This window comes from Metopolophium dirhodum, chromosome 2 (assembly GCF_019925205.1).
Source record: "Metopolophium dirhodum isolate CAU chromosome 2, ASM1992520v1, whole genome shotgun sequence".
NCBI lineage: Eukaryota > Metazoa > Arthropoda > Insecta > Hemiptera > Aphididae > Metopolophium > Metopolophium dirhodum.
In genome coordinates, this window is record NC_083561.1 from 39,694,032 (window position 1) to 39,715,470 (window position 21,439).

At 29.4% G+C, this 21,439-nt stretch overlaps 1 protein-coding gene across 1 annotated transcript; it reads right to left on the reverse strand.

Annotated features, from left to right (window-relative positions):
• Positions 1-3,872: 3,872 nt before the first annotated feature.
• Positions 3,873-13,451, reverse strand: LOC132938730 (uncharacterized). The gene is made up of 6 exons (XM_061005740.1): positions 13,065-13,451; positions 11,526-11,622; positions 9,470-9,570; positions 4,994-5,129; positions 4,288-4,394; positions 3,873-4,209 (listed from the first exon to the last, which is right to left on the reverse strand). The coding sequence occupies exons 1-6, from the start codon at positions 13,188-13,190 to the stop codon at positions 4,102-4,104; spliced, it is 675 nt and encodes a 224-aa protein (XP_060861723.1). The 5' UTR covers positions 13,191-13,451; the 3' UTR covers positions 3,873-4,101.
• Between the last annotated feature and the right edge of the window lie 7,988 nt (positions 13,452-21,439).

Consider the following 21,439-nt stretch of genomic DNA (forward strand, 5'->3'; position numbering starts at 1 on the left):
ATTTGATAACTTGACGAAGGTGCATGGCATTATGTATTCGTCGTTTTTAGCCTTTTAGGCTTTAACTGCCGATAGTGAACCGATATGTACTGTCAGCTATGTCTAAACTAAATTTAGCATTTTTAAGCTGTAATTAAAATAAATTAAATATTGCAAAAGAAAATAATACATTTTTTTGTCGTTTAAACGACCAGAACGCATAGGCGTAGACGGTATGTAAATTGCGGTGCAAGTATAATGATATATGGTTTTTGCTATATTATATTACTGTTAAACGTAAAACGATCATCGTTAGTATTTTTTTTTCTTCGTTTTACTTAAGACCTGACAACGGCAACGCTTTTAACAAGAAGTTTTTGCGAAAAACAATTTTTACTACAGACTTTTTTTTTACATTTTTCCATAACGGCAACCTACATTTTTATTTCATATGCTCAATGGTTTTTTCTTGAATTTTTGTATACAAAACACCTGCAAATATATTATTATAATAGGTCTTCATAAAATAAAATAAATATAATACAAAATAATATGAATTTAATATTATTTATACATGTGATAAGTATTAAGAATTGTTACAACTAAAACTTAAAAATACGCTTTACGGACACACAAGAAGCCCGGCAAAAATATTACATACCTACCAAAAAACGTTATTAAAAAACATTCAACATTAATCGCAATGTAGTTTCTACGAAGCTGAGTTGTTTCGTTACGGAAGTTCAAATGGGTGCATACGAAGAAATAAAATAATATTAACTATTGAAAATTTGAAAACGCCAATGGCAATAGCAATAATAATTATTACTATTATTAGTTATTAGTTTATTACCATACGAATACTTATTTCACGCGGCGCTCAGTGTATGCAATTTTACTACAACACATAACGAGGTTCCATGCATTATATTTTATTCTCTGCGTATTATTATTTTATATGTTTTATTTTTAAGTATTTCACGATAAACTACCATACATTTTTAAGAAAATCTAATAACGACTAGTTCTAAACTTAAAAATATCATATTATGTGAGGGAAATGGCAAGTCGCAGTATTCAAACGGACGAGATTACGGTGGTAATAGTTTCGGAACAGATCGCAAATATAATTGACGGCTGTCGGTTTTTTGATGTCAATTAATAACAGAAAAATGTCCGCCTTATTTTTAGGTCGTTTCACATTTTTTTTTTTTTTTTTTGATCCAATCCTAGCCGGCGCACCGTCCACACATAACCTGGATTGCCGGGAAGTGACCGATTTCTGTGCCCTGGCCTAAACGTAGACAGGTGCTACAGTTAAGGATCGATGCGTACCCAGAATCGCTGACGTTCGAGGAGACGATATTGCCACCCCCCTCCCATGAATACTGACGTGGACATGGTCGGTACTTCAACGAAACGGCGGTTTCGAAGACACCTGAGCCCGCTGATAAGGATGTGGAGGAGACGTCATCTATTTCCTAAGAAAACGACGTGACGACATCCGTATCCGGTGTCGAACAATCGTATCAGAACCGACACCAGTTCCTGTCACCAAACTGGTGTAGTTTTGGGGTTGCAAGTGAAACATTTTAAGGCGTTTCAAAACTATTGTTTTGCAATACCATAAAATATTCTGGTTTATAAGTTTTAAAAATGTGTTTTACTATTTTTCATCGTGTTTTCATTACTCATTATTGATCTATTGATATTCATCCGCACTAGTATAATAGATTAGTTAGGTAAAGTTAGGTAAGTAAGGACAGGGCCATAATTAAGGGGGGATGAGGGGGGATAAATCCACCCCCAGAGCCTTCATAATATTATATATTATATTATATACTCACCAATGTACTTGAAAATTTTATATTTTGTGTATAAAAAAATGTATATCCCCCCCCCCCCCCAGGACAAATTCCTACTTACGCCACTGAGTAAGGATAATATGTACACATGTTGTATATTATATTTTTATATTCAGTTATTAGAATTAGTTTTTGCTTTCAATTCAACCATTGTATTATTTTTTTGAAACATTTATTAAAATATTTGGTGATCCATTTACACATATTTTTTGATTGAAAATTTGAAAATCCAGCACCGACACAAAGTCTAAGTTCAGGTTTACCTAATAACCGTCTGGTTTTAAAATATATAATTAGGTATACTCGTAAACGATACGCATGTGTTTTAATAACATTCTAAATACGAATACATAACTAAATTTGAATTTTCATTTTTCGCGTTTTTTTGTTTTAAGGTCATTTATTTAAGTTTTAAAGTATTTTTTAAAAATCGAGAGAAATATTACTAGTTAGTTATCATTAATATAAAATATAATTACTCATTATATTTTATATTTTCAACCAATCGAAAAATATAAAACCTACCTATTACTAAAAATCCTTAAAAAAAATGTTTTGATTGTTTTTTAGATTAAAACCAGTTTTAAAATTCAAATTTGAATCAAAATCACGCACTTCTATAAATTGAAATTTTAATTTTAAGATTGATAAAAAATTGTATTAACTTTAACTTTTATATTATGAGCTTTATTTAATTATTTAGATCATTAACATAATAATATACAGTTTATTATTTTTAGGGAATTTGTTGAGTTTTTTATGTCATAAATGAATTTGTATAGGTTGACTAGGGCTTCAACATCCGGGCCCTAATAATTATTATTAATGGTTGTATAGCTATATTATCTTAATTCATGGTTTTTATATTAATATACCTATCCATATGATAACAATGAGGTTTAATTTCAGGTTTTATTATCAGTATTTTAGTTTTTAGGAAAAAAAAAAAACAAGAAGCCACTATAAAGTATATTATCAGGAGGCAGAGTTGTACTATATTGAAAAACCGTGCTAATTTTTGGCTAATCATTGTTCTACAGGGCAAACGGCTGAAGGTAATAAAAGGTGCAAATCGACCAGAAATATTGTGCAGAAGCGAACGGGGGAAGTCGCAAGCAGATTATTGGTTGGATGGCTTAAAAGTCACAACCAAAATGTTCAAGTAGGTACCTTTTTTTACCTATGCGACGAACATAATATAGTAAAATATAATATTTTCCCCTCGATCCGCCGCTTATCCATCCTACTACTCTCGTTGCCGCGGTAATTAGTAATACAATATAAACAATATGAATATTAAAAAGGAATAATAATAAATATTATATTATTTATACAAACGTGCATAATATATGAATAAATAAACAGAACCTATAGCCTTGAGTATTATTAGATTTATATTTAACGACCGGTTTCAAAATTCATCTTCTGTAACTACCATAATACATGTACGTATAAGTGTTTTAAAAAAAGTTTTCACTTAATAATATTCTAATTTAAATCACGTTATTACTTATTTATAGTCATGTCATGTAACAATGACTTATAAATGATAAGGAATCAAAAAAAAATTTTTGATAACCACACAAAAACACTCCGTCAAACTCCGTGTAAAAAAAAACGCTAAGTATATAAAAAAAATATAATTTTTGACAGTGGAAATGAATAGTTAAAAGTAATGATAAACCAACCCACCACGGTACAATTGATATTGTTGATAAGATTTTGGATTGAAATAATAGTATTTTGCTAATGTGAACCTCTGAGGCAGCTACATAATATACTGATGATGAGTAAAGTCTGGAGGGGATTTAGAAGTTATTTTGGAGGAAATTTTCAACTGAATTTACTATGACAGTGTATAGGAGGGTATAAAATCTTTAGCCTTTGGTAATATTGTTGAAGTTCACCAATGATGTGGGGGGTTCCAAGTACGGGTTTTTGAGACTGGAGACCACTAGCTGGACCAGTTAATATCTATGAAGAGTGGATCATGCGGGATCGGGAGTCGTCAAAGCATGTAAACTATAATATTATGATGTATATTGTATATTATGTTATGTTATATTATATTATATTTACAACTTACAAGATACAACACTTACAGTATTGTATCGTTATCAAATCATCGACAGTTAGAAATAAATCAACTATATAATATTATCTATTTAAAACCATATAGGCATTGGAAATTTATTTTAATATTAATATACCATTTATAATGTCAACACAACCGTCTATATTATTATCTGCGGTTGCATTAATTTGCCGTGTAGAGCAGTGGTTCGAAGGTGATTTTTTTTGACGATTCCACTTCAGTTTCCACGGTGTTGTAATTCTGAGGCAACAGATTATCTCCGTCGACAGACTGATGTAAAATAAAAAAGGCAAAATATAGTTACTTGAGTATAACTTCACGTATCCAACGTGTATGTGGCCTACTTACTTCTTGTGAATTGGGTAACAGAGGCGGACCTTGTTCCAAAAAAATGTACGACAATTTTTCGTCTTTGTAAATCTGATGAACGATGTATATCTTGTAATTGGCAAATACTATAAACACGACAGTGAAAAGTGACGAGGTTACAATAAATAGATATAGGCAAAAACTATAATATATTAGTTGCATACTATACGTCATAGACATGAAAAAACATCCTGTGACAAATTTATGATTTTGGATTTAATGGATTCAGAAAAATAGCTATAATTAGATAATATCTTGTATGTGCTATCCTATAATGCCTATCTTTATCGTAGAAATAGTGAATAATAATAAATAAAACCGCCTTTAATTATGTGTTATTTACTATAAATTATTTATGAAATACGTTCTATGATGATAAATATTTTATAATATGAGATCAACAATTATTATTTAAATAGCCTCCAATGTGAGCTTAGTAAAAAAAAAACCCCCCTTGTGAAACCTCCAATTTTTCATATCCTTCAATATTTCCATAAATATTGAATTTTTACTTCAATTTTTTCAAATTAAAATTTTGCCTAGTTTTATCATTGGTGATTTTTTTTTTTAAACGGTTTTTGTCTTTATTGGAAACGGCTGGTTTTAGACCATGGGAAGATTTTTTGTGTCAACGACGATAAGTTTCATATAATTGTTTTACTTGTAATATTATTATACGTCTTACTCAATATGGTTATCGATTTAATGCATATTACGACACTCCCGACTCTGGACAAAACGAATATAAAACACGTTATCGCCGACAAGAGGTAAATGTTGTTGACAATTAGCCATATCCTGACGTCTTGTATGTTATTGTACTGAAAAAAAAATATACAAAGACAACGTTCACAATAATATGTTATAAAGGTAATGTTGGGTATAAACAATTATTTAAAAAAGTGAGGGAGTGTGTGAGCCCACCATCACACTCTGGGTGAAGTAAAACTTCTTTCATAAGTAATTGGGCCCGTGAAATTATAAGTGAATTGGGAGAGACTGAAAAAAAATCAATACAATAAAAAAATATGTAATTTACGATAGACATTTTTGTTTATTAATGGTTTCCATGGACATGTATAAATAAATAAACAAACGTGTCGTTTCATCTTTCCTGTGGTTTCATTTTTCGTTACGATCTTTTTTCCACCCACAACTCAAGAAATAAGTTTTACTTCAAAAAAACACACACACATAATATTATACACGCAGTTTTTAATCGAAATATTTTATGAATAATTGCGCTGTCTGTAGAAAAACAAAATGCCGATTCGGTTAGTATTTCGGTGTGTGGTTTATCTCGAACTATATTTCGTTCAAATTATATACCTAATAATAAAGATTAATATGTGATAGCAGAAATGTCGTGTTTCTCACGTAGATGCGAGTCAAAATCAATTCGTTCTATGAATAAAGCAATGATAATAAAAAAAAATTATAAAAACAAAATATTAATAGGCGCATTGATGTTAGATATTATTATAAGTAAATAAATTGTAGAACACCAAATAATTGCTATCGTGGAGTTTGAGATTTTCAATATGGGTTTGTGTAATATTATACATCATAACAAGGCTGGGCATTAACGAGTTAAAAAGTTAATTTTCTTTTAACTATTTAACTTAACTAGTTAATTTTGGCTATTCATTAACTTAACTGTTAACTTAATAAATTTCTTTCTTAATTAACGTGAAATTAACGAGTTAATTTTTCATTTTAAAAAGTAAGTGAAGTTAATTTATTTTGTTTTTAATTTTATAATATTTCACTGTTTCAGTCTATTTCGTTTTCATGTCAAAAAATATGTATCGTAAATTGTTTAAAGTTAAAAATGTATATCTTACTTATATGAATCTTACTTATATGGAAATACTGTATGAAGTATTAACACTATATCCTATAATTTAGTTTTGGGTTGGGAAAAAATTAAGTAGGCTAGCGTTGTATAAACAAATTAACTTTTTTTTTAACTTAACAAAAAGTGTGTATTAACTTTTAACTTTATTCTGAAAAACCCGAACTCACCAGAAAATTGACTATAAATCGTAAGGAACACTTTGAAAAAATTAATACTTATATTATTATTGTAAACTGTAATTGATTAAGAATTGCCTAAATATTAATAAAAAGTTAACAAAAAGTGTGTATTAACTTTTAACTTAACTGAGTTAACCTAGAGTTAAATTAACTCTCAACTTTTAACTTTTTGTTATTGGTGCATATTAACTTAACTTAACTGAGTTAAAAAAAATCATTAACTTGCCCAGCCTTGCATCATAAGATATTGACAGGCGGCACTATAATAATACTCAGAAGATCGTTCTAAACGAGTAAAATAATTCTCGCTAGAAATTATTTATAATATATTATGCGAAACGATAATAATAGGTACTATGGAGAAACGTGAAAACAAAATATTTAAAACGTAACGAAAAATATTATATACCTATCCGCCGTAGGTATGCGTGTATACATGTTTAATTAAAACTTAAATTGTCGTGGTAAAAACGTGTCGAGAATGACGACAAATAAAATATTTACTGAGTTCATAGTTGATATTATAGATATTTAGTCAATGGATTGTAGAACACCAAATTGCTATAAAGTTTGAGATTTTCGTTATGGGCTTGTGAATATTATATTATGGTGACAGGCACTATAATACTTTGAAGATCGTTCTACACGAGTAAAATAATACTCGCCAGATATTATTTAGGTACATAGTATAATATACAAAATATAATAATAACGACAAACGAGAAACGTGAAAACAAAATATTTGAAACGTAACGAAAAATATCATATACTTATCCACCGTAGGTATGCGTGTATACAGTATTTTGTATTTAAACTTAAACTATTAAATGTAATAATTATTATTAAGTTAAAAGTGTGTTCGTGTGTTTCGTGTGTCGAAAGACGCCACTCAAAGTCGGCGTGTCTTATTATTTTACATAATATTCATTGCTTAAAGAAAACATTACAAAGCACAGATTACGGTATCCGTCGTATAAAGTTAAGGTAGAATATTATTATCATGTGCAGTCATTTCATGATAGTATAATATTATAGGTAATTGTTTATAGTTTCATAATATTATTATATTTTGAAGTCGACGAAACAATATCGTTTGAAAATGAACGTGGATTTAATCGTCCGACACGGTGACTTTTGTAATATTGTAAAAATCGGTGTTCGTCAATTGCACTATCTGAAATACATGGGTGCATATTTGCGCCGAATGGATTTATCACAAATAGATGTGCATCGATTGCGTCAAGAAAATATTGAGACGAAACTATTCACTAGATATAATATTTTTGGGTATTTTAATTGAATATACAAAATGTGTGAATGTTAAAAGTTGGTTTAACTAAATAAATTGTAAAAAAAAAAATAAATACAATATAAATTTTGAAATTTGTTCACTACGATATGCCGTGCCCAAGACTTGTAAAAGTCCAAAATTGTCTAAGTTAAAATAAATTATCGAGAATTAGTATTAAAAGGGATTAATCTAAACTCTAAAATACATCACGAGGGGAATACGTTCAAAGTTCATTATTGAATTATAACCTTTTTTTTACCTCAGTATCTTCCGGTGCAATTGATGTATAACCTTTTCGAATCCCATAACTTTTTTATTTTTACCCGGAATCCTCTGGACGCCATTCACACATAGGTACTCGTAAAAACCCCATCACATAATACGTATTATGTACAGTGACCACAGTCGGTGTCGTGGTTCCCGGAAAATGTTTGATGGGCGACATACAGCTACCTCTGCAGGTATAACGAACCTAGGTATATAATTGGTATCTGAGCGTTCTCAGCGGTGACGCACACGACGGTTCAATCTCTAGCTATGATCACTACTCAAAGTGAAACCCGACTTTTTATTTAAACATTGTAATAATACCTACATAATAAAAGCCTTCTTGTGGTAAAAATTTATCGGTGATTTCGACTTTCAATAAATTATTATGATGACTTGTCAGTTTTCAACCACACGAATAAATAGTTTTTTCATAATTTTTCATAACATATTATTATACTTGCTCGAAATCGTTTTATTTTTCACCAACTGCTACGTGCATAGATATAGAATTTAATATAGAAAAAAAAACCGATACAATATTGAATGCGTTTGTAAGCCTGGCCAGTACCTAAGTAGGGTTTTTTTTTCAATCCTGCTAGTATAATATTATTGTTATTCTGCAGAGTGTAGACAGTAAAATGGTTTCAGTTATAGGAATATAATACGTATATTATGTAAACTCAGTACCGATCCTTTTTTTACGGCCGATACGATAATGTATAATACGGTATATTTCATGGTACCTACCTCTAATCGCCTAACCACTCGAAGTACTTAGGTATACGTTACGCGTTTTATTTTACGGTCACCCCCCCCCCTCCCTCCCCCCACACACACAACCGAAATATGTAGACAGACTTTGATAGGGATTTGGTTTATTATTCAGTTTTCAAATCTTCTACACAGCTATACTGCAACTGATTATATATTTTAAAATAAGTGTTTATCAATTTTAAATTCTCCTGCAATATAGAGATTATATTACCTGTTAACTATTATGTACAATCATTTTTGCTAAAAACTTTTATCGTGAATCAGGTAATATCTTAGAAAATATAAAGAATTTAAAGAAAAAAAAATTAATTAACATATAGGTACCTCCAAATCATAGTTTTACATTGTTGTCGAATTAGTATAATATGCTCAGTAGACTGAAGACTCGACGCATTTGATGTCAAACAAACGACGATGACGTGGCGTGTTAATAACATATTATTATTAATAAATGCCATATAATTAGGTAAGTACTCTGTCTTATGATAACAATAACTTAGTACCTATTTATACACTCTAGTATTGGCACCAAATAATACTTATAACCACAAAGGTGAAATGCATATAGGACAGTATCTAATTGAATTTCTAAAAGACGTCAAAGTACTGAACGATTTTTATCGTGGCTATCGTAACATTTCACAAATTCTATAGGTACTACAATTAGGTCACGTGTCGAAAACCTTCATCATACATTATACAATATTAATAGGAAATATATATAAAAATAAGCAACAGGTACAGAGACGTACAGTGCACAGTACATAAAGTTGTAGTGTTGGTGCTTACTCGGGTCGTGGCATTTCGTAAATGATAACTCGCGTACATTGACAATATGACGTCACATATTTGGAATAGCAGAGAGGCATTGAAGTAAAACTGACCGTAACCTGCGAAATACACGTCATATTAATATAATAATAATAATAATAATAATAATAATAATATATATTATATGCTCAGTGTCACACGCATTCAAACGCATTACGCGCCAATACGATATTTCAGTAAAGTTATTTTTTGACGCACGTAATATTAAATGCAAAAATTATTTACTAATTATTATAGTCATGACGTAATATTTGCGTGCACATCTCATCATATAATACGTACCTACGTTAGTTAGTAAAATTAGTAATATATTATTATTTATTGTGGCAGGCAACTGTCTAGAGAGCGAGGCTGCCATCCCCCGACTGGGCATGACAGGAACCTACCGGTGCCCGACTTGAAATTCTGCCAAAACCAAAAACACACGTGTTTACCAAACTTACAGTACCCACTGTTGAAAAACCACCCAATGGCCTAAGTTGCCGTGGGTTAATCAATAATAAAAAAAAAAGTGTTTTATATTGGTGGCTTAAATAATTATAGTTTAAGAAATTCACCTATATCGTATATACCTAATATAGTACCTGTATGCATGTCTGTGCTATGTATATGTTATGTATTATTTTCTTACCACATTTTAATTGTATGATACATAAAAAATTATACTATGGTTTAGTACACGCACGCAGAATTAAATGTATTATAAACTGTTAAATACTTCAACATGACACTACATGTATATAATAATAAAAGGCACCTATAAAATATGCGTATTATAATAATATAATGAATATAGTAATTATAAGACTCTATTTGTAGCACGGAAATACATAAAGTATAATAAAGATAAACTAATAAGTAATAACATATTTTATATTATACTGTATATCTACAACACTCCCTGTAAGCTCAGAATTTATGCTAAAATCATACCACAATTACTTATAATGTAAAATATTCCATGTATATCAGGGGTGGCTCCAGAGACATGGTTAGGGGAAGGGAGGCAGATAAAATTTTTCAGAAAATTTCAATGATTTTTTTTTTGTAATTTTGTTTTTAACAGTATACAATTGTTTAGAAATACTACTTGGGGGGAGGGGGCGGATGTATAAAACAACCACTCATAATAATTAAATCCATCTATAGCATCGCATAAAGCACGACGAGGCGAACGACATTATATTAATAATTGAATACCTAATTCTTTAAATTATCGAGTGGTAACTGGTAGGTCGAATATAAATACATCGGTGCGATAAGTGATAATAACGTGGAACAACCCCGTGAATAATTTTTTCCAATACTTAAATCGTCGTTCCTCCAGATTTTACTATTTTCCTCCAATAACGCATTAAGAATACAATACCTAAGTCCTAAATATATTTTTAAGTCTTATTAGCTTAAAAAAAAAAAAAAAACCCCATTTCCTTTAAATTATTAACAATTATAAAAAAAATAAAATATGTAAGCTCTAAAGTACCTATACGCAACTATCTATTATTTTGGATTGATCAAAGTTACGATGTTACGATGTAATCGACCGTTATGAATTATTATCCCTTTATAATATGCAGGTACATACAGCACTGGTGTCGGCTAAAATGTCAACTAAATATTTCAATATTTGGAGGCAAAATAGAAATAATTTTAGTCCGAAAAATGTTTGAAGGAAAATGGAATCAGAACTTTTTTTGTGGAGGAAAACAGTTTCTCATATTTGAAGGAAAATGGACCCTCCAGCGACAGCATCATGATGCTCCGTTTACCGAACGTGAACGTGAATGTTATCGGTCTGGTAAAACGATAACTTAATTTGTTAAAAGTACTTAAAACACTATAATGTTTGTGTCCAAAACACATTTCCGGAAATCTTGTGGAGGCTGAGCAAAACGTTTCAAACAATAATATGATATTTATATAATATCAATAATATTATATTGTATGACTAGTCGGATATACTTACGTCTATGTATAACTGCAATAACGGACGTAACAATTTTCAATTACTTACCGATCCATCGATCATTCGACATCTTGCCGTCCTTTTCGACGTACCATTCTAATAAGCAGCTGTTGACTAACAGTATAATTGAAAACAATTGAAACCACTAAAATAAAAACCAACACACAAAGCATGAGTCAGTATACCAATCGAGTGCAGGGCCGAAATAAGTGTTAGAGCCGCTCCAGATCTTTATTATAAAACACAATCTTCACTCCGGAGAAATCTACTTTTACTCTTAAAGCTACGATATTATCATCATTTTTTAAGTAAAATATATAAAATATATTTTATTATTGGTCTACAATGAAATTATAGTGTAGGTGCATTGCTTATAACAGACAACAATACACAATTTTAATTAAAATTGTCTTATTTAATTTTTATTAACACTGAACAGATAACTATCTCAATTAACATAAATTAGGATTCATAAAACTACATAGGAAACAATTTGAGAAGTTAATAAATAATTTAATATTAAAGTTTTATCACGAATAAAATAAAAATATAGATAGGTATATTGTATACATTAAAATCGAAAAAAAGGTATTATATAAATATCGCAATGATGTACAATAATATTATTTTTCTTATTCCGATATTATGAATTATGATTTATGATACATTTCATGTTATATTATATGAGGGGGACGGATTGACCGATCAGACTAAGGCGTCGGTTGCGATACGCACCGACGACGATTCAAAACCTCGGCTGCGGGTGGCATTTTCTTCGGGCAAGTTACCGTGTCCGGAGAGAAGTGCCGCCACTCGGGCTTGGCAGATACACTAAAAAATACCACTAAAAAATCTGCCAAATTACAAACACACGTGTTTAACCTACAGTATCCTCGCCCACAGTTAAAAAACCACCCAATGGCCAAAGTTTCCGCGGGTTATGTATAAAAAAAAAAAAAAAAATATTGTTCAATATGTAAATGCCTACTGAGTTATAATTATAATAATAATCTCATTCAACATTAACGAGTTTCAACCTGCAGCAATTAAACATGAAAGTACAAGTTTTAAGCAACACTAATTTTATATTACAAATTCAACTAATCACGATAATAATATGTTATCTAAAAACAAAAAAAAAACAAATATACTGTCTTAGAAAAAATAAAATGATTACTTACAATGTCTATTATCTTTTTTAGTACAACTCACACAATCGCAATATTATATTATAATATTATTATTATTTCTTTAAAATGGCTATTTTCATTTTTCAAAATGTTAATAAAATTAATATAATATGTATTATATTAAAAAATGAACGCCCCTATTTACTTACTGCAATACAAAAAAAAAAAAAAAACGTCAACCAATATTGACGCTTCCTTATACAAATATGCCGCTCCTAGCAGCTGATGGGAGCAAATAATAATATTTAGTCATTTTGCGCCTGAATATTATTTATTGCGTGAATCCCCCGGTCCCGTACGCCTGCGATCTGAGGTGACTGGTTAGCGTCGTTACTTGGTTACTGTTTACCTGGTTGGCTGATTCGCCCAAACGATATTATAATAATATCATACTCACCAACTGCAAAGCCGTGAACCCGTACAAGGTTTTGCGAGGATCCGGGTTCGATACACTAAACGACGAGATTCCGAACGCGGGAAAGTCCGACCATTGTTTTTTCAGATATTTTAAATTGACAATCATTTGTACGATTATCTTGTAATAGGACTCGCGCGGTTTTCGTCGGAAGCGTTCGTTGCGGAGGACGTGCTCGCGATCAGCACGGCGTCACGTAAAATGACTGCGGCGACCGCGGAGTAACGGTATTACATTAATATTTAATAATATGATATTAATTTGTGTTTATTTTATCTCATTATTATTAAATTATATTATGATTATGGGCGAGAGTTGCACGCGGACGAAATCGAAATGATATATTATTATCTGCAGACTAAAATATGCGCTTAAACCGTCGTCGATAGCTGCGTCTGTATACGCACGTACTGCGTAAGGTTTGTTATAGATAACTGCAGCTGCAATATAATAAAATAGTATTATAAATTGCTGATATGGAAAAAAAGAGAGAAATATGAAAAAAAAAAATTAGTGACGAATGAAGAAATTTGAGGAGCACGTTAGGTACCAATGTCCTTATGTTTATATACGGGGTGATCCGTTTAACGCGTAAACACTATAGGTATCACTGCTTAAGAAAACTTAAATATAATTTCAAGTCGTGACCAAACAACGTAAACAAAATAACATATATTTTAAGTTTTTACTCTTTCGAACGACTTTATTTTTTATAACATATATCGTCACTAACTTCAGACGAGTAGTTCATTAGCATCTTATAATAATTTAAAATTTACATGAGTGGAGGACTAATAATTTACTAATAATAGGTTATTAGGTGACCAGCGTATCTACTACTCGGATCCTGTCATCAATATTTAAAATATCTAGCTACTCATAAACTATACTTTTCCAACATTCGATCGAAGTACTCCGGAAATATTCTGCTTTGGAATAAAAATGATTAAAAAACACATTGTTTCTAAAAAAATTAAAACTAATTAAAAAAGTATGACAGTAAAAAATATAAAAATTTTGTTTTTTAACGACTTAAAACTACGTAACAAAAAAATTAATAGATTTTGAAAAAACATTAGTGTCTTGCGTTAAATCGATCACCCGGTATACGTACAGGGTGCTAACATGATGGTTCTTATATACCGTGTGAAATATTATACACACAATTTTGGTGAGCGATTATATATTTTATATTATAATTATTTTTTTGATGTTCCACAAGGCTTCTTCACTCTGTTTTCTATGTAATTATTTAATTTAATTTAATTTAATCAAATAAGCTTCTTGTTCAAACTATTTTAACATTTGTAACAAATGGTCTGGTAAAAAATGTTGAGAAAAAAATTATATACTTATTTTAATCACACCATAATATAGTAACAAATTATTATGTAAATATAATATAATATATTACGTGTCGAATAATCCACAGGTCTCGCTTTTTCACAGACATATCACCTCACTGAGGTCGGTGTTTAGTGTTGTAAACCTACCTGCATTAAACAAAATACAGTCTACGATGTACATAAAAAAAACATAAAATAGCTAACGGCTAACGCCCTTCGGATGACTATATTATATGGATATAAAAACCATTCAATTGTTTTAAATCAAATATTGGATTTTCATCAAAGTATATTGTCTTAAATGTATTTACCGTAGTGGTAAGTGCATTTATAATATAAATAGATTTCGAATGTATAATATATACAGAGAAAGATATCTGCAGTTGGTTGTTGTCAAATATTATACCACGGCATGTTGAATGTTGATGATCATCAAAAAAAATAAAACAAAAATATTAAGTTTGTTTATTTACTTCATGCCAAAAACGTAGTTTTCATTTTTTTTTCGTTCGTATTCCTCTAGAATATCTCATGAATTCATGATAAATGGTTTATCAAATAGTCAGCCAAAAAAATATAAATAATCCATAATATTATTACCTATCTTGTGTTTACGTAATTTCCATAACACTTCTTAGTTCTTGTTAATAATTGATGTTATAATAATATTATGATGTGTAATACAATGATAATGGTAAATGGTAAGACTGTACAATTTATTATAGTATTATATGATACATATTTGGAAGTTGGTGTCTAATTTGTTTTTTCACTTCATAGATTAGTAGGTATTTATAACTCTGTTAGATTCTGATTGAAATGTATGAGTAATTTTATTCGGAAAGTAAATTTTGAAGCAGTGAGTGGTTAGCAGTTATTATCTACCTATTGTAACTGACTGATATTCTCATTAAAATTTATTGAAAATCGAACAAAAATATCCAACTGGTATTTTGTAAAATTTTCTAATGAGGCACTTAAGTAAAAAATAATATTCATAAAGTAAATGGCCAAGTGGGTACTTACCTAATTGTATTCGTTTGTAATATATATATATATTGTAACTAATATAGGTATATATTATTATATTGGCAGGTAGGTACTTGTTAAATTAATGATTTGTGTATAATGAATTACTCTAGAAATTTAACTGTATTTTCATTAAATTATTAAATATTGAAATATCGTATGTGAATTATCATTATTAACTTTAAACGTTTTCATTTCTCAATGAGATTATTTTTTATGATGTAAAATATTAACTATAATTTGTTTATAAATGCATTCAGGGTGCTGAAAAAAATATTATGCTAATGGCTGCATTGTATATACCAAACTATTTAAAATGTTGAGTACTTTTACGATTCAATATTTATTCAATTTTTAGTATTTTTCTAAAAACGATTCTCAACTTGCAATCATATTTGAAATTTGTTATTTATTCAATGTTGAATAATCTGGCCAGGATAGAAATGTATTAATTAAAATAAAATAACCGAGGTTAAATTGTTGGTAATAATTAATAAGTAAAATAATAAATTATTGAACGTCGAATAATCATTAATGTTATACATTTACCTCAATTTAAAAATGAAAACAAATTAATAAGAATTTTAAAAAATGCAGACAAGCAGACATGATCAATATAATGTCATGCAAAACAATTTCGGTGATCCCGTAACTGATATTAATAATTAACGCATATATTATAATTACGCGAGCGTTAAAGTCCATAAAAAATAATTATTAATCGGATATACCAGCTACTGGAGACCATGATCCGTGGACGAATATCGAAAGAGAATTTACAAATGTTTTGGGCGGCGTTATATAGTGTACTAATTTCAAAATTCAAAACAACAATTTTATATTATAACATAATATATATAATATTTGATCAATTTATATTTTGTTTGTATTGCTTAGCGCTTACAATAAAACGCTAAGCACTGCAGTTGACAATGATTAATGATTTAAAATTAAATATAAATACATTATTGTATATTTTATACTATCGAGCATCAGCAGTGGCATTTTCAGCAACCATGAAGGACCCGGGTTTCAAAATGTATTTAAAGAGTTCCTATTTTATTCTATACATTGAACAAATGTTCATCGTACTAAGTAAGATCAAGTCACTCGCCGGTATATTTTTTTAAATTTTTTATGACACGAAGTTTCTATATAAGCCATTTACAAGACCATTCATGATTATCTGCTGTATAAGGAGTCATTTTTATTTTTCCTTAATGTCCCCGTAAAGTTCACCATTCAATGAAATATAATATTTACCCTTTTTAATCGTATATTAGACCTCTGATTTTTAAGCTGCAACAATAATAATATTACCTAGGTATAACTATTATAATGTAAAAGTATGGGTCTAGACCCCCGAAATTTCTTTAATATATCTTATTTTTAACCAAACATCAAAATCTGAATTCAATAAAATTACAATATACATGTTTTGGACCCCCCCCCCCCCCCTGAAAAATTTCTGGATACGGCCTTGCATATCAATATTCCACTACATTCTATGGTGTACATATTAATAGGTATACTGAGGTATTATACATATTACGGATTTGGTTTGTTTATCCCATTTGATAATCGTACCCAACCAGTAACTCAGGTACCCACGTACTCGGTAAAACCTTGCCCTATATAGGTGTTGTGAAACGAACATAATAAAGTCTGTTATACTCAATGTTTTTTAAATGTTCAAATTTAAATATTATGAAAAATATTATTTCGTATTTTGTATTTAATACCTAAACCCTCATATACATAATACGATATCCTTAAGAAGACGTCGTACTCGCGTGTGCAGTTGTCTCCGTTTTACAAACGTAAAATATATCAAATTTCAGTTTAGCAGAAACAATTTTGTGTTGTTAGCTTAAATGCAGAGGGATTCGACCTATTATCAGACTTAAAGGAACATTATCAGTATTTTATCGTTGATTTTTTAAGATATTTTAATTTTTAAGTGAGTTACGCTTACGATTATGTGAAAAATATATAAATGCTCATAACTCGCTTAAAAATTAAAATAAAGTAAAAGCCAACGGGAGTTGTACACAGATTATGTTCTTACCTTTAAATTTGACCACATGTATATTCACTCGGGTATTAAAGCTGACAGTAAAAAATTGGTTCTACCAAACTCAAAATTTACTTACTATATCGTACGTTTGTAAGACGCGAGACAACAACGACACAATTACAATATCCATGCACGTCCTAGCTCTTATAATTAATGTTCAAATTATAAAAACAATAGGTACATTAAAATTATATAATATACCCGTGGCTTAAGATGTCCTGGTAATTCTGTTAATATAAAAAAATACCACCCTATATATAATCCTAAAGCAACTTTTATATTATGTAGTATTATTACTTTTGGACTCTTCGCGTGTGATGTGTGTGTAATAGTATTATGGGTGTGCAGAGGTGGATTTAACAATTTTCCGCTTCTAAGTGGTTTACTAAAACAAAATCGCTTCTGCACGATAGACTATAATAATATTTTGCATTTACTTAATAATAATATTATGTTATATACTTTTACGTGTGAATTACATTTTCTGATTTAAATAAAGGTATGCTCCATTTATCTCAATAAAATATAAATTTTAATTATTATGTTTTTTTAAATAAATAACACATGAAAATCATTTAACATTATATTATAAATTAACATAAGTTGTAAATTTGTAATACGAGTACCTACTACAACTCTTCGTAATTATTGGATAGTTTTTTGGATTTTTTTTTTATAGATTGCAAGGTACCTACTATTGCAAGGCTATAATATAATAACGACGTTATGTCAAATTCTATAGTTAATAATAATATGGCCACTTAATTTAATTTTTCTTGCAACTTAGTTACAAGAAATAAAAATAATAATTTTTCACTGTTTTTTCACTGAAAACCGAACGTTTGACTGTAGTTAGTGAATAGTGTAGACGTACATAATGGAAGGACAATTATTTCAATGCTTGATTATAGATCTTTCGTAGGTATTAATACGTTCATAAATGCATGCAGCAGTCAGAGTATTGGTGTAATTTTATTTTCATTAAACATGGCATTTGGTAGATACAAAAATAAAGTGGGTAGGTACTTCGTTTATTTATTAATTTTTTTCCAAGTCCCCCACTCCACACAATCGAAATATGTGGACAGACTTTAATAAAAATTTGGTTTATTATTCAGTTTTCAAATCTTCTGCACACCTACTGCAACTGATTATATTATATTTAAAAATAAATGTTTATCAATTTTAAATAATCTTGCAATATAGAGATTATATTACCCGTTAACTATTATGTGCAATCATTTTTTCTAAAAACTTTTATCGGGAATCAGGCATTATCTTTGAAAATACAAAGAATTTAAAGAAAAAAAATTAATTATAAGAACATATTATAATATTACTTAGGTATATTAATATAGGCTTGTTTTGTAGATACGACGTAGTTCATTTGATTTAATCATTACTTCAAAGTTTTTAAAGTTAAAATTCTTGTAATTTGATAAGAAATTCAAAAGGCTTAAATGAATATAAATACGCATTTTGTCTCTTTTTATAGTATCGTGAAAGGGACAACGCGTACTATAAAATATTCCGGGGATTTTCAAACTATTCACGGTACTTGGAAAATGTTTAAATTTTGGCGACATAATAATTTTTTGTTGATGGTTATTTTTGCGATAACTTTTAGACTATAGCAGCATCGTGGTAACATGCCATTGGTACACATAAAAGTTATTGCAATCGACGTGGATAATTATCAATGATAAAACTAAATTTGAACATATATAATGTAGGTACAATGTATGATATAAGTTAAACGGAAAATAATGTACCATATATCACAATATACACAAATTTATCCACAAAATATATTTTCTCTTTTTATATATTATATATAATTTATAGTAAGATAATATTATTATAATATTAACTATTTTACCACACACGTGTTCCTCCCCCAACCGGCATAAAAACCTATAAAACAAAAATAGCTAATGTCCTTAGTTGTCGGGCTCAGGATCAATTAAAAAAAAAAAAATAATAACTATTTTACATTATAAAAATATTTCAAAATATTTCAAAACTTAATGCGACCTACCTAGTTTGGGAACCTTTGATATTGTATAAATATAAATTATTATTTTGTAAAGTCTACAGTAAATTAGTATTTACGTATATCCAAATATTCGTGTAATATTTCAAGTTTTAATTAGTAAAATCCAATTTTTTTTTTCTAAAAAATTTGTTAATGTATAAAATAGGTATAATCTTTATTTTTCCGTAAAAAAAAAATATTATTCAATAAAAATTTACCACCACATGTGGTCGCATAGTACGCAGTGTCATAAATTCTCAGATCTCACTTTAGGTGTGACTGACGATGTCCATTCCGACAACAAACAAATTTTTTTCGAAAAACTCCACGTGGCTCTATACAGGACAATGCATAATATTATAATTATGTATATATGAGTTAATGGCCGTATTTAATCGGACAAATAAAACGTATTATACCAGAGGGGTATCTTTTATGATTTAACGTATTGTGCTTTGTGGGTATATTATATTGTTCAAGTTTATGAAGTCCACGACGATTTGAAATAAGGCAATATTCTCGTTTGAAATATTATCCGTTTTCGTTTAACCGTTTTTTTTTTAACTGTCATCGTTGTTTTGTCTAAACATATTATATAGTAATATAATAATATATTGTTTGAATATTAAACTATTATAATATTCGCGTTGCCGTCCGAACAAACGACGAGCAATTTTCTATTTCGCAAGACTAGTTTTTTATTGTTTCCCTGAGTACAATACTTACGAAATATAATAATAATAATCATCTATACCCATATGTAAAGCTGTTGAGTTTGTGTGTTTGAACGCGCTAATCTCAGGAACTATACTGGTTCGAATTGAAAAATTATTTTTTTGCTAGTCCATTCATTGAGGAAAGTCATAGGCTATATAACATCACGCTACATTTAATTAATAGAAGTGCTCAAATAGGGATTTTGAGATTTATGATGGAAATATTTGTTTATAAATGATTGCTATTGGTTATAGGAGAAATAATTAATACAAATAGTATTTATTTATTATTGGTTGCTATTGGTTAATCGGGCAGATCAGGTACAAGCATGCATGAAATCGAATTTTCACACATTGCCTACCAGGGTGGCCGAGTTGCACTTACTGCAGTGAGTTACACCAAAAAGGAGTTGAACAATCACAATTTGTTTAAGAGTTGTAATTTTTTACGGGCCACAAAGTGTGCAGGATCAGCTATAGCCTATATTAAAATATATACGTTTGTGTGCAGATCTCTGTGAAGAAGATAGGCTAATTTAAAAAGAGTTAAATTTGGTTTTTATTCGTCGGAATTTAGTACGTTTAGGTTAGGTTAGGACTATGTATTAATTGATTACATTAATCAACCAAATAAACTTGGTATAACTTTGATACTTTAGAGTTAAATCATACACTTACGTACAAACCGCACTGGGTCCGCGATCTACCGCAGGTAGATTGCCTACCTGATAATATACTGCTGCGAATCAGAATTTTTATTCCAGGCATCAGAAAAGTTAAGATAAATTTTGAACACCGTACACCGAATATTAAATAACGAATTGAACAAAGTTTGAGTCATATAGAGTTGGTACATCTAACGGGCAACGAAGTGCACAGGATCAGCTAGTATAATATATATTTAGGGCTCGGATTTATATGTATTAAAAAAACCAAAATATGTAAATATATATGTAATAATAAATCACTTTATATGTGATTAAAAAATGAAAATATGGAATACAAAAAAATTACAAAAAAATATAAAAAATTGCTTTATAAATGACATTATTAACTAATTTACTTATTTTACTACTATTACTCATTATTCATTTTGATAATCTTGGTCTTGAAAGCAATGAGATACCATATACAATATACATGCTCAAATTTTC